Source organism: Otolemur garnettii, unplaced genomic scaffold (assembly GCF_000181295.1).
Source record: "Otolemur garnettii isolate 467f Iridium unplaced genomic scaffold, OtoGar3 scaffold00058, whole genome shotgun sequence".
Classification (NCBI taxonomy): Eukaryota; Metazoa; Chordata; class Mammalia; order Primates; family Galagidae; genus Otolemur; species Otolemur garnettii.
In genome coordinates this window covers 597,295-611,565 of record NW_003852453.1, presented here as the reverse complement: position 1 = coordinate 611,565, position 14,271 = coordinate 597,295, and the positions used below count along the sequence as shown (strand labels likewise).

Sequence of the window (14,271 nt, the reverse complement as noted above, 5' to 3'; positions counted from 1 at the left end):
GAGACGAGGTCTGGCACTAATTCAGGCTGGTCTCGTGCCTATGAGCTCAAGCAATCCAACTGCCTCAGTCTTTCAGAGTGCTGGGATTACAGGCATGAGCCACCGCACCCAGCCCTGTAAACATTTTTAATAGTAATTTTATTTTAAATAGGCTAAATAAATAAGGTTTACAACTACATGATAAACATGCTGTGGGTTTTAATGGTCACTTTTTTAATTGTTCTAGCAGCTTATTCATACCACTTTTGTTTTTATTTTTTTCCAGGGAATCTTGGACATTATAGTACTAAGCAAAGGGTACTCCAAGAATGATTTTGTTATCCATACACTAAAAAATAACTTTGAAGCAGATGCCTATTTTGTTAAAGTCATTGGTGAGTATTTTAAGTATTAACAGTTTTGTTTTCTCTACTTGTCCTGGGCACACTCCCGTGTGATGCACGTATAGCCTCCAGATCAGGTCATCTTTCCTTAGACCTCATTCCTACTTCATCAGTTGTCCCAACAGTGACTCTTTTCTTTCTAGTCCAGGATTCTGTCCAGAAATATCTGTTCCATTCAATTTTCCCATCTTTTCAGACTTCTTCAATTGAAATTTTTCTTTAATTCTGTTTTTTATGTGTTTATCAGTTTTAAAGAGATACATCTTCACATCTGTGAGGTAAAGCTGTTTTCTGATTACCCAACTCAGGTTGTGAATTCTTTGCAGAAATTCTTCTGCAAGAAATTTCAGAATTGATGCTGCTTCTCAGTGTACCATCTTGACCTTGACCAGAGCACACAACCTTGACCTTTCCCAGCACCTTGATGTTAACCTTGCTCACTTGGTCATGTTGATGATTACTGGGTCTCTCCACCTTAAATTCGCTATTTACTCCTTTATAATTGATTAGTATTTTGTGGGGGTTAAGAATCCATTGACAACCCCTGCCTGAATATCTGTCACATACAGGCACAGGAGAGGGACAGTTGACCTGAGTGGAAAGGTGGGAAATGAAGAAAAGGGACACACATGAGAACAGAACACAAAGGAGACAAGAGGTGGGACAATGTCAGGAGGACTGATGCAGCTGATGGCTGCAGCCAGCACCTGAACTGTCGAAACAGCTTTATTTGTGCAGTGTCTTAACACTGAACATTGCATAAATTGTAACACATGGGGTAGATCATATGAAAGAGAAGAAACTGTGCTTGCCAATAACAAGTATGCATGGGCTACGTGACTTCTGGCAGGTGGAAAGAATGTTGTTAAAGGAGAAGCAGCTGGTGGTCGTTCCCTGAGTGCCACTCCAGGCTGTGGGGGCCCTGCCGCCCATGGCCTGCTCCCCACATTATCAAAGAGAGATTTTCTATTCCCATCATTTCATCTGCATTTATAGCTTGGCATTCTACTGTTCATCATGTAGCTCCCTCACCCTGAGCCTGGAATCAGACTTCTCCAAGGAGCCTGGTTCCTTCAGTAGGAGAGCAGTATTTGAAGACCCAGTTCTGAATGCTTGGTATGCTTGTTGCTACTGGGTTGTCATTTTTCCCGGGTTCTCTTCATGCACAAAACTATAAAAATACAGGTATATCCTCACATACAAATATTATACATCTGTAACTATTTTTACATCTATTTATAAACACTTTAAAACTGTGAATGAATAGCAGTAATTCCATTTCTAATCGAACACAGCACTTCAGAGTTCTTTCTGATTTTTCCCATATTTGTAGATATCTTCTCTGGCAGTGAGAAACTTGGCTTCCATTATCCTCATTCTGTTACTTATTTATTCACTACAACTAACTCCCAGCTGTGCCAGCTGTCTCCTCCACCCAATACCCACCTTCGTCATAAAGACCCTATGTAGGTTTTGTTATGTGTATGTCTATTTTATTTTCTTTGGAATGGTTGTAAATATTACTTAGTTTTTAAGTTTTGTTTCCACATGTTTGTTTTAGTATATAGAAATGAAAGTGACTTTTATGTATTCATCTGATATACTGTGACCTTGCGCAACCCACTTATTGGTCCTAGGAGTTTTCTTTGTAGATTCCTTAGAATTTTCTACATAGACAAACATGTCAATCACAAAGGGGAATAATTGTCTCCTTTTTAAAGCTATTTGCCTTTTATTTCCTTTTCTTGTGCTTGCTAGAATTTTCATCACTATGTTGAGTAAGAGTGATAGCTACTTGCCATGTTTCCAATCTTAAGGCGAGAACACTCCATCTTTCCCCACTAAGCATGATATTAGCTATAGCGTCTTTTAGCAAATTCTCTATCATATTAAGAAGTTCCCATTATTTCTAGTTTGCTAGTGTTTTATGATGAATTGGTGTGAAAGGTGACTTTTTGTGTGTTACTATTATTACAACCACCACCAAGATTGCTGTGTCAATACATTCATCGATAGCATAGGTACTTTGTAGAAATATTTTTTGAAATGAGCATAAATAGTTGAACACAAAAAAGCAGCAGAATAATGAATGAGTGTTGATTAATTCTGAGAGATGAAATTGACAAAATTTCCTGCACAGCAAATGCACTTTGATTTTAACTTAGTAGCACCCACCGTTGAATGGCCTTTGAGACTTATGCTCCACAAAATACTGATATATGAGTCTAACCATCTTTATGCTTTTACCTCCACTTGATCATCTCCTCTCCTTTGCCATTTTCAAGAAGGTATTGTTTGGCTGTTTTAGAGTTTAAAAGATTAAATTGTACTGTTCATTTGGTATGCTACTAACGTAGTAGTTTGAAGTGTATTTTCCTATCTTAGTGGTTTTTCTTCAGCATCAAACCTCTAGAAGATATATGACAATGCTTAAAACTTTTGCCAGCCTTAATTGTATATCTAATTAGAATAACCAAATTCAGTTAATTTTTTGAGGATAAATTATTAAATCCAGCATAGCAGCCATTTGACTGATGCAGATTTTGATCCCAAGGGAGACTGTGCAGACGTCGTCATCTCAGAGTGTCTGTCTGGTGACCTTGGGTTACTAGGATGATCCTCCTTAGTAAAATACAGCATACGTTTTAGTCTCCATTTATTTTAGTGTAACCTAATCTCCTGGCCTTCCTCCACCCACCCCAGAACATTTGAGAAATAGAGGTCTATTTGTGTCATTTGTAGTAGCATCTCTCTCTTCTAGTATCCTGTGATAGGAAAAGCAATCTAAAGGTAGTATCTGTCTTACTTGTCTTTAAATAACCAAAGCCTAATGCAGGGCCTAGGATACATGCCGAATGAACAGTCAGCTCTCTTTCAAGGCAAGGATTGGCTACTTCGATTTAAGACTATTGCCTTCTCCTCTAGTATTTAGGCAACGCTCATTGCCCCAACCCCATCTTGTATATCTAAGAAGCATTCCACTAAAATGTGAAGCTCCCAGATTAAGTTTATTTTCTCATATCGGAGACACAGCTGGTCAATAGAGATTACAGTGCCCCAGTGAATGAGTTGCCGTTTCCCAGTTTAACTTCTTAAGTGTACCCATCTCTCTTAGATTCCCTGTGACTAGAAACTTGAACACATGTAATTTACCAAGCTTACACCAAAAATGAACAGAAAGATTAACACACTATGAGCAAGAGGATACTTCTCTCCTGTTACCTTAATGGGATGCTGTAAAAATAACTCTGCTGCTTCAACCTAGAATAAATGCTGCTGGCTACACCCCAGTCTGATCACTATATAAGATATATATTGAAACATCACTTTGTATCCCATGAATATCAAGACATTACTGTGTACCTTGTGAATATTTATAGTTATTACGTGTCAATCAAAAAAGGTTTAAACGTGTAAATGCAAAACGTATATATTAAATTTAAATTCATAATTCTCTTTCAAAATGTTTTCTTTCTGTTTAGTGAGCTAGCTGTAGGATTTGTGTTCCTCATCTGAATTCTGCTGATATACTTTAAAGGGACTATTTTCTCAAATCACAAGCTTTCAAAGAAACATAGATGCATTTCTTAGTTCACCTGAATGTGGTATCTTGATGTGTAAACATTATTGTGTACACCTGCATGGGCTGACGTTCGTCCTTGCTAGAATACAGGTTAGGCATCAGGCATCTAGACCAAGTCTAACCTAATGCAACATTTCAACCAGCTTCTGCTTGAATTCCTCTCAATGAAGATCTCACCTCCATGAAATAACACAATGACTTTTATGAATCAGTTTTACTTGCTAGAAAACTTACTCTACATCAAGTAAAAATGTGTATATTTAGTTCTGTCTATTCATGCTCATGTCTAATATATAATAGGCTCTTGATTAGTATCTGTTAAATAAAAAAAAATAGTTATAATAAAATAACAGCAGTTTTTAACCTAATGCAAACCCTAACTTTTAAATGTAGTAGCAAAATACTGAGAACACATCATGGTCCTATTTAGGAAAAAGTAGACTCCTTTAAAGAATTAAATGGTAAGATAACAAACTACTTCAAAATAAAGTGACATGTCTGACGTTGTTCTTTAAAGTAATCTGAGGAAATAGAAGGTGGGGTATAGATGAGACAAGACTACTACATGTGGTTGACAGTTGTTGACATTTTGTGAAGAGTTCTTGAGGTTTATTATGCTATGTCAATTTTATATGGAAAGCCTCTGCAGTTGACCAGCTCTTTAAATTGACCTAATTTTCATAGACCAAACATGTATCACCTGTGCTCAATGGACAACTGACCTCTCCATACTGACCACCTCTGTAAGTTGCATCTTAACTGCTTGGTCTGTGACACACAATATTAATTCACCCTCTGCAGCTTGACTAGTTGAGTCCGTTGTACACCACGGAGCAGAAGGGTGGCCCTTGCCCCTTAGTTGTATCTTTTTTTCTTTAGTATAAGTTACTTTTTCATGTTTTATTATCACCACATCTTAGGTCAGGCCTAAACTCCTACTGTTCATCACATGTTGCAGATTTTCCCAACAGGAAGGCTGTGTTTGAACTCCAGATAGAGCCTACAGTTACTGAAAATTTTTACAGTTAAGGGAGACGTGATCACACAGAGGAACAACTCAGAGAGCTGACAATGAAGGAAAATGTTGATCTTCTACGTTTTCTGTAAAGCAGCAGCCAAAGACGGCAGAACATTTGGTGTTAGGGAGACCACAGTTAGCAACATCCACAAACGTGAGCATGAGCACGCAGTGAGGAAAGTGGGGACCTGCAGCAGAACAGCAGGGAAGCTTCCCCAGGCAAGTCAGTGAAGCCACAAGAAGCTCAAACAAACAGGGAAGTTCACACCTGAATCTCTGGGTCAGTGGTCAAAGAAGTCCCTAAAAAATTTTCACAGGAATTCAGGGTGGCAGATTTCCAAGCATCAAGTGGTTGGCTCAAGAAATTTAAACTGTGATACGAGATCTCCAGAAAGTCTTGTGTGGTGAATCCAGTGAAGTTCCAGTAAAAGTTGTGGAAGACTCACCAGGAAGGCCTGGGGCTTCCCCTGAGGCTTCAGGGATGACATCATCTTTAACAGACAAGTGCAGGCTCTTTTTCAAGGAGATGCCTGGGGGTGGTTCCTGTGGCTCAAGGAGTAGGGCGTCCGCCCCATATACTGGAGGTGGCAGGTTCAAACCCAGCCCCCAACCAAAAACTGCAAGGAAGAAAGAAAAAGGAGATGCCTGACAGGAGCCTTGTCATGAAGGTGACAAATGTAAGAGTGGAGAATTTTGCAAAGAATGTCTCACAGTTCTGCTTTGTGCAACTTACCTGGAGAGAAACTAAAGCCCTCGGTGATTGGTAAATTAGCAAAGCCATGCACATTCGAGAACCTGAGACCTGAAGCTCCCCCGCTCCCCAGATGAAAGAAACATGCGTGGATGACCGGTGCTGTATTTGAGGAATGGCTAAGGGGTCTGACCCGTCTGTTCTACTGACAGTAGACAACTCTCCTGGCCGTCCACCCGCATGTGAATCATCTCAGCAGCGTGATCTCAGACGTCCAGAACATTTAGAATTCACTACCAGGCCCCGCTCCTACAGTGGGTCATCACCAAAACACAACCTGTTATCTGCCTGGGAAGCAACTTCATCCACCCCGACAGTTAATGCTCTGGGTGCTGTCCTCTCGGTCAGTCCTCCTTGAAATAAAGTTCAGCTGGAAACAGAAGTCACAACCCTCTGATACTCTGGCCCCATCAGACAGTCCATCTCCCGTGGCAGCTCTCACACAGTAGATTTTGAAGGTTTTCTTGCAGTGGAGTCTGGTGTGGCAACCTGTAAGGAACCTGACCCAGAAGCAGTTCTCTCAGCACTGTTGACCCAGGTACAAACCAGCACAAAAGGGCATGAAGCAGCTGAGGACGTGGAAGAAGCAAGTGAGGGACAGAAAGTGCAGAGACTCCAAAGTAAGGAGAGGTCAGGCGTCTGACAGGGCCGCTGAAGTGGTTCCCTGTGGAGAAGCGCCGGGTGTGCTGGGTGGGGAGCAGCGGGAGATGCTTTCTCCACTTAGGGCTGTAGTGAGAAGAAGAAACAGACCAAGGCTGACTCTTTGTTCAAAAGAGTGATTAAACCATGAGAAAAGAGAACATGCAGGGATGTTTTTATGCTGCCGTGTGTGGGATCTGACTGTGTTGACCGCGTGTGATTTTATGACATTGTCTAATAACAGCTGCACAGGACGGTAACACGCACGTCTGTGTCAGTACGGCAGGCTTGGCTCCCCATGTTGACCTCCTGTGTGTGTGAATCTGTTTGTTACAGCCCTGGGGGTCTGTGTCAGAGGGGGACATCTGACACAGGTTTTACTGTATTGGGAATTTTGTTTGAAAATTTCCAGGGTAGAAATTTTATTGAAAAAAAAAAAAAAACTAAGAGACTCTTGAGAATCTGTAGTCTGGGGAGTTTAAGAATCTCTGGCCTTCATTTTTAGGAAATCAGATTAGGTGGCACCCCTAAGTAACCTTATCCAGGGGAAAGGGGAAAGGATTCTCTACCCATCTCAAAGCTGAGAACCAGAGCTAGCCAATTTGGTGCAAGAGGTTGTAGTTTTAGAAAACAAGATAACTTTGCATGAAAGATATTAGCATAAATATTAATAACATACTTTACAGAAAGGTCACAGGAAATTAGATACCAATTTAAAGCAATCATTTGGAAGAAAAATAACCTTCTGCTTGTTCCGAGATGCCCTTCTACTCTTCCCTTTGATTATTAGTTGTTTGCCTTAAGTCAGACAGCTACTAGTATATAATTATCCTTCAAAGCCACCTACAATGTCCAGAGTTGATTTTGCTCTAAAATTATTCTACTCAAACCAGCCTATGCTAAATGCCACTATTTTACAGTTAAGGAAATTTGGGTACTTAAGCTTTTATATGTGGTTATGGCAAAGTAAAACTATCCTTCTTCCTGTCTCCCCCACACCCCTTCACACTTTACCACAGATCCACAGTACTATATGAAGACAGGGCCCATGTCTGTTACAGAATTGTGGGATTCTCTTGCTCTCTCTCAAATCAAAATTAATTCCTAACCCTAATCTTTTCGGTTATTCCTATCAGATGTATTTGGAGGTTCTCAATCCTAATTCTATTCTACTAGAATTTAACTCAAGTTTCTAAAAACATATTTCAGCCTTTATTTCCCCTAACAGTTTTAAAATTTTAAGAGTATCTTTACCTTTAGTTATAAAACAAGACTTTTCCTTTAGCATTAAGAAGTTTAATTTCTAGATAATTTTGTTTTACCTTTTGTGCCTTCGTAGCAATTTCAACCGCAGTATCAATAATTACGTTTGCCGTTTATTCCCACCCTCTCTGTATATACCACAGCTTTTCCCTTCTTCATTCCAGTTCGTGTTTATTTTTGGTAGCATACTTCCTCTTAGTGATTTTCAGAAAAATTGTACTTAGGCTGATATATTTTCTGAGGCCCAGTGTGTCTTAAAATATTTTTCTCTTGCCCTCACATGTTAACACTAGTTTTGCCAGTATTGAATTTTGCAAATGTTGCTGTTTTCTTCCTGCATCCACAGTAGCCCCCTCTCATCTGGGGTTTGTGCCTTCTATGGTCCCGGCTACTCACAGTCAACCATAGTCTGGAAATAGGTGAGTTCAGTACAGTAAGAGATCTTGAGAGTAAGAGAGACCACATGCACATATAATCCTTCTATTTTATTATGAGTTGCTGTTAAGCTCTTACTGGGCCTAATTTATAAATTAAATATTGTCATAGGTCTGTACTTATAGGGGAAAACATAAGGTACATAGGGTTTGGTGCTACCCTGGTTTCAGGCATCTCTGAGGATCTTGGAGTGCACCCCCTGTGGACGGGGGACCCTGTAGGATGGTGGTCTTTGACATGTCCTACTTTCCTGCATGTTCTGTTTAGGTGGAGATCATTTATATGATTTCTCACCTTAGTCTTCCTTCTTAAAAGATGTTGTTTTTCTTCATGTGTCTGAACATCAGTTTGGTAGGTAATGAGGATGGCAGAAGCCACCATGTCCCTGACAGCTCTGCCCAGCAGACCATTGCTGCTGCTGCCCTTCTCCCCTTCATTCTCCACCTCCTTTGTCTTAGGGGTGGAAGTTTGTGTAGGACTGCATTAGGCCCCCCAAAACTTAAATTATTTTCTGTCCAGTATGTTTTTAAAGGTCAAATTTCTCCTGAATTTAGCAAAAATTTTAACAAACGTTTATGTGTATAAAGTATGTATATATGTGTTTATACGTGTATAAAGCATACAACTATCATTTAATATATTTGTACACATAAAAAACAAGATTAAAATTACTCAGAAGATTTTTCACTTTATATGTTCATATATTTGAGTTTTCTACAAAGAGCATATGATTTTTATCATTAAAAAATAACAAATGAAAGGTAACAGCAGACAAAAAAGTCTTCTCCATAGAATGTCTAAAATAACATCCAGATGACGGGAAGGATGGGGCGCTTGCTTTCAAGCTGGGAGAGGGTTAGTCTGTCTGTATTCATGTCTTAAAGAAGCAAAAACTAATGACATTTCAGAGGAGGACTATGAAAAGTCCATAATCCAAGCAAGAGGTTTTTTTACTTTAAATGCTGTAAAACCATTATACACAGGATTGACCTTTATAGCTTTGACTTTATCCAACTCATCTTCTCCCAGCCTGCATGTTGATTTAGTGTTACAGTATTATGCATGCTTATTGCCATAGTTTGCCTTTGGTTTGGCATTTATGTGAGATAGCACATATACACACACACACACACACACATATATATATATATATATTTTTTTTTTTTTTTTTTGAGACAGAGTCTCGCTGTGTCACCCTTAGTAGAATGCCTTGACATCACAGCTCACAGCAACCTCAAACTCTTGGGCTTAAATGATTCTCTTGCCTCAGCCTCCCAAGTAGCTGGGACTATACGTGCCCGCCACAATGCCCAACTATTTTTTTTGTTATTATTGTCATTATTTAGCAGGCTCGAGCCGGGTTCAAACCTGCCAGCCCTCATGTTTGTGGCAGGCACCCTAACCACTGAGCTATAGGAGCCAAGCTGAGATAGCTAATATAAAATGAATCACAAAAGAAACCAAATGTTTCTATTTTTAATATCTGTAAGAATACATGGGTTATGGGCTGTAACATACAGTTGTGGTATAACATGAAATGATAAGAGCCTTACCATTGTCATTTCAAAGGAAACTTAGGAATTGTGTATCTCATTAGCCATGTTTTACACTAATTAAATCTACTAAAAAGTAGTACTTCACATAGCTCATAAAGTATTCTAATTACTTTATTTTATTTAATTCTGTGAATATACTATATTAATCCTTTCTAAAACTTTTGTTTTAAAAGCCTCCAGAAGTATTAGAAATTACTTTCTGGCACAGCTTATTGGAAAGGATAAAACATGTTATAATTTCATATAAGAATTTATAACATGATTACAGGTAATATATAATTATAAAAATTTATGGAAATGGTTAAAAATCCTTAAACTTCTAGATTAGATTGTAGCTTAGCCAAGATCAGTTAGGTAGTTAGAAAACATTTAATGACATTTGAAATAAACAACATAGAGAGATATTTAAAAAACAAACAAAACTTGGCCTTGCCTTCAAGAAGCTTACAGGGACCAACAGCACAAATCACAGAGGCTGGGATCACACCCGGGCGTCTGTCCTGTGTGTCTCCCTCTTCCCTGACAGGCTCCTGGAGCATTTGTAGCATGTCTGCCCAGTTGCTACCGCTGCTTAAGAAAATAAGTTTTACTTCACTCATAAACATGTACTTTTATATCAACATCCCAATTTTTGAAAGTGGACTTTTGGTGCAATAATAATAAATTCTGCCTTGGAAAATGTATCAGAGTTTATTTTTTCCTAACTAAAGCACAGATGATGAAATTTTTATTCTGATATCACTAGGGAAATAAAATTCTTGCATTCATTTAATAGACTGCTTGTTACTTGTTCATAAGTTTGACCTTATGGAGTCTTAAAATTGTAATTTCAGGGTGACATTTGCAGAAACGCCACCAGTCCACCCTTTTACTTTTCTGATTATGTAGGAGAATTCTAAAGCAGTATTTCTTTTTTTTTTATTGGTAAGGTTTTGGTGCGGTATTTGTTTTGTTCTCTGATTGCAAACATAAGGTAGCCTATTGTTAAACATCTGGAAAGTCTGCGACAGACAGTGTTTTATAAAAGCTGCACTCTTTGACCCTTAGTAGGTGTCACCACTGTGGACACAGAGTCTTCTCTTTGTGCTGCTTTCTCCTGGCTCCTAAAGCATCAAGCACACGGAAAGAAGCTGCAGCAGTGAAAGCTGAGACTTCTAAATCCTGGAACCCAGAATTATAAAGTCTATAATTTGTTTTAAAAGGAAAACAACAATAGCTAATAGTTATTATTTATCCGTTCTGTGTCTTCTCTCCAGTGTTTCACATGTAATATTATTTCACATGATAATTTTAAATGAAAAGACTTGAAAATATATTTCTTTTTAAAATAATATCATGTTACATATTATATAAGGAGAAAGAGAACAGAAAATTAGCTCACAGAATAATAAGTCACACTCCTGGATCAGCTCACAGAGTAACAAGTCACACCCCTGGTTTTGATCTGTATTTCTGACTTTGAAGATGTCTCAGGATCCAGCCTTATTGGTTCAGACCCTCACTGTTCAAGGTTCCCTATTTTCTAGATAATGTTGTCACATCTGAGCAAACTTATACAAAGGGCCCATTAAACCAGGGGTGTCCTTCCCATGGGTATGAATGCAGCCCAACACAAAGTCATAAACTTACTTAAAACATTGTGAGATTTTCTTGTAATTTTTTGGCGGAACTCGATGGCATGGTTCTCAAGCGTGAACCCTGGATGTGACTGCATCTTGTTGCAGTGTTATGTAGAATAACCAGACTGACGCTCTTGCTATTTGGACACACGTGGCTTCAGTTCTGCAGTAGTGTGCGGCTTCCAGTGTGTCGTCTTCCAAACACAGACCCTCAAACTGACACCACTCTCTGCTTCAAAGATCGCCCCTGTTGCTGTGTCCTCAAGTAGCAGAAGAGGCAAGGAAGCTCACTCAGGCCTCTTGTAACAGAGCAGTACATCAGTCTATGAGGGTGGAGATCCCAAGATTCAGTCACTTGCCAAAGGCCCCACCTCTTAATACTGTTACTTTGGATATTAGGTTCCAACATATGAATTTGGGGGTATACAACATTCATATCATAGAGTTCTGAAAAAGTACATCATCTATTAGAATGATTGTCATTTCGTATTCATGTGTGTCTCAATGCCTATAATCCCAGCATTCTGGGAGGCCGAGGGTAGGGTGGATTGCCCTGAGCTCAGAGATTTGAGACCAGCCTGAGCCAGAGAAGAGACCCCATCTCTACAATTAAAAAAAAAAAAAAAAAGCTGGGCATTGTAGTGGACACCTATAGTCCCAGCTACTTGGGAGGCTGAGGCAAGAGAATCACTTAAGCCCAAGAGTTAGAGCTTGCTGTGAGCTCTGATGCCACAGCACTCTATCAAGGGTGATAGAGGAAGACTCTTTCTCAATTAAAAATAAATAAAAGGGAAAAAAAAAGAAAGAAACCCAAGGAACATTTTCCTATGGGTATGATTTAAACCATGGACAGATATTCATATTTTTTGAAGTAATTTGTGCTTACTAAGCAGAACTGTCAGCTGTCTTAATTTAAAGGATGTAGAATATTTAACTAAGAGCATATAATACCTGCTTTCTTAACAAAGGAATCACTTCACCAGAAATGGTACAAATATAGTCATGTTTCAAAACTCATTTATATAAAGATTGTTCAGATACTCTCACCTTTTCTTTTTTTTTTCATTTTCATGATTATGGAATAAATGTATCATTTAATTGTTTTTGTATATTTGTTGTAGACCCATCAATTATTTTATAGTCATGCTCTCCATAACAGTCATCAAGGGTGCCCAGAATTTTTGATGCAGAATCGTTTAGCCAAATAAATGGAAAACTCTAATTTGAAACATACCTACCTGAATGTTCTATTTGATTTTCTTAGTATACATGTAGCTTGTTTGTATTTAATGTCTCTCCCTTGGATTCTGAGTCATCCTTGAATTTAGCTAACGACCAGTTGGAGAAGAGAATCCACATTAATCACAATTAATTATTTCTCTTATCCTACCTTTAGTTCACAAATGACGGCTTAAGAGATTTTTGAAATATTGGTATAAAGTGAACAAAACAACTTTAATTTGCTCAGACCTAAATGAATTTTTGCTTGTGATCATGAATTCATACAGTGTATTAATAATTTTAGGAGGAAAATTATAGTTCACTTTAAAAATAAACTTACAAAAGTAATAATTTTCTGTGCTTTATTTTTCCACAGTTCTTAGTGGTCTGTGTTCTAATGACTGTCCTCGTAAGATAACAGTAAGTAAACTTAACTCTTGCTTATAAGTTTTTCTCTGAAAATTCTCTACAATGATAGATACACACACAATACTTGTTACAGATTACAATCCAAATGCTACGACTATTATGCAGTTATTGAAATGGCCTTCATCAATCAGGAAAACGTAGTTGGAAGCAAAGTACCTTTCACCTACACGGTCACCTCCTTTAGGAACCTTTTTGGATATTCTTGGAGGAATGACTACTCCTCCAAGCATTTCTGGACATTTGGCATTTATAATATTTGATCTCACCTGTTTAAAGAACCATGTTACCTTTGAATGCCTGGCACAGAGCACAGGGTCAAGCATTTAGGAGGCAATTAATAGCTGTTTTTGTACAGTCTTAATCTTGACTTGCTGTTTAATGAAATATTTCAGTGAAAAAACAAATGTGAAAATAATTACACTTAGTTTTGAAGTAGCCAGTTCAAGTAAATTCTAATCAGAATATTATATTTGAAAGCATGTGTGTATATCAAGGACCTGTTTGGATATCTTTGTAGTAATCTGCCTTTCATAAGAAATTAACCCCCCACTTAAAGATAAGGAACTGAAACTCAGAGAAGTCAAATTATCCAAAGTCAAAAGCTGTCTATGAAGCAGGGGAGCTGGGGGTTTCGATCACAGTCTCATGTTCTCACTGCCTGTTACAGCATCACATTAACAATATTTATGTGTAGTTTTAAGACATGTGAAAACAGACCTTGACCTAGAGATAAAACCTAGACTTGCTTTGGCGCAACACGTCTGAGGGAGTGGGGACGGCAGGGTTGGTAGAGTAAGGTATGTGGAAAGCTCTGAGGGCAGAGTGTTTTGGGCCTCAGAGATGGCCCAAATCTAGGCACAGGGCCAGGCCTTTGCACTCCTGCCTCTCTCAGATTTGACATTCACATGGCCCCCAAGGAGGTGTCAGCATCTGAACCAGCCAGTTCCCTTTGCCCAGGAACAGTTTCCAGGTGTGCTGTGCGCGGTTAGCAGCCAGCACTTGGGATGGCTCAGGGACCAGCATCTCTGTCTCGAAGGGAAGATCTGGATGGTGCGTCACCATATGCACTGCAGCACATGTGCAAAGGCCTGCACTTGTCCCTCATTATAACCCTGTAGGTGAGGTTGATCAGACTAGAGATTCAGTCGGTTGTTATCTGCCCAGTGGGTCCGACACTCAGACCTTTCCTTCCTCTAATATCCCCACTCTGTGGCACTTTGACTACATGTCATGCAAAGAACTTTAAAAATTTGAAATTGTCTGGGCGCAGTGGCTCATGACTGTAATCCTAGCACCTTAGGAGGCCGAGGCAGGTGGATCACCTGAGCTCAGGAGTTCCAGACCATCCTGAGCAAGATCTCTGTCTCTAAAAAT

At 39.0% G+C, this 14,271-nt stretch overlaps 1 protein-coding gene across 1 annotated transcript in view; it reads left to right on the top strand.

Annotated features, from left to right (window-relative positions):
* ITFG1 (integrin alpha FG-GAP repeat containing 1) overlaps positions 1-14,271 on the top strand; it is a 277,437-nt gene that overhangs the window by 187,415 nt on the left and 75,751 nt on the right. Inside the window, exons 12-13 of the mRNA XM_003792524.3 lie at positions 266-374; positions 12,845-12,888. Coding sequence (XP_003792572.1) covers positions 266-374; positions 12,845-12,888 — 153 coding nt within the window. The remainder of the gene's footprint in view (positions 1-265; positions 375-12,844; positions 12,889-14,271) is intronic.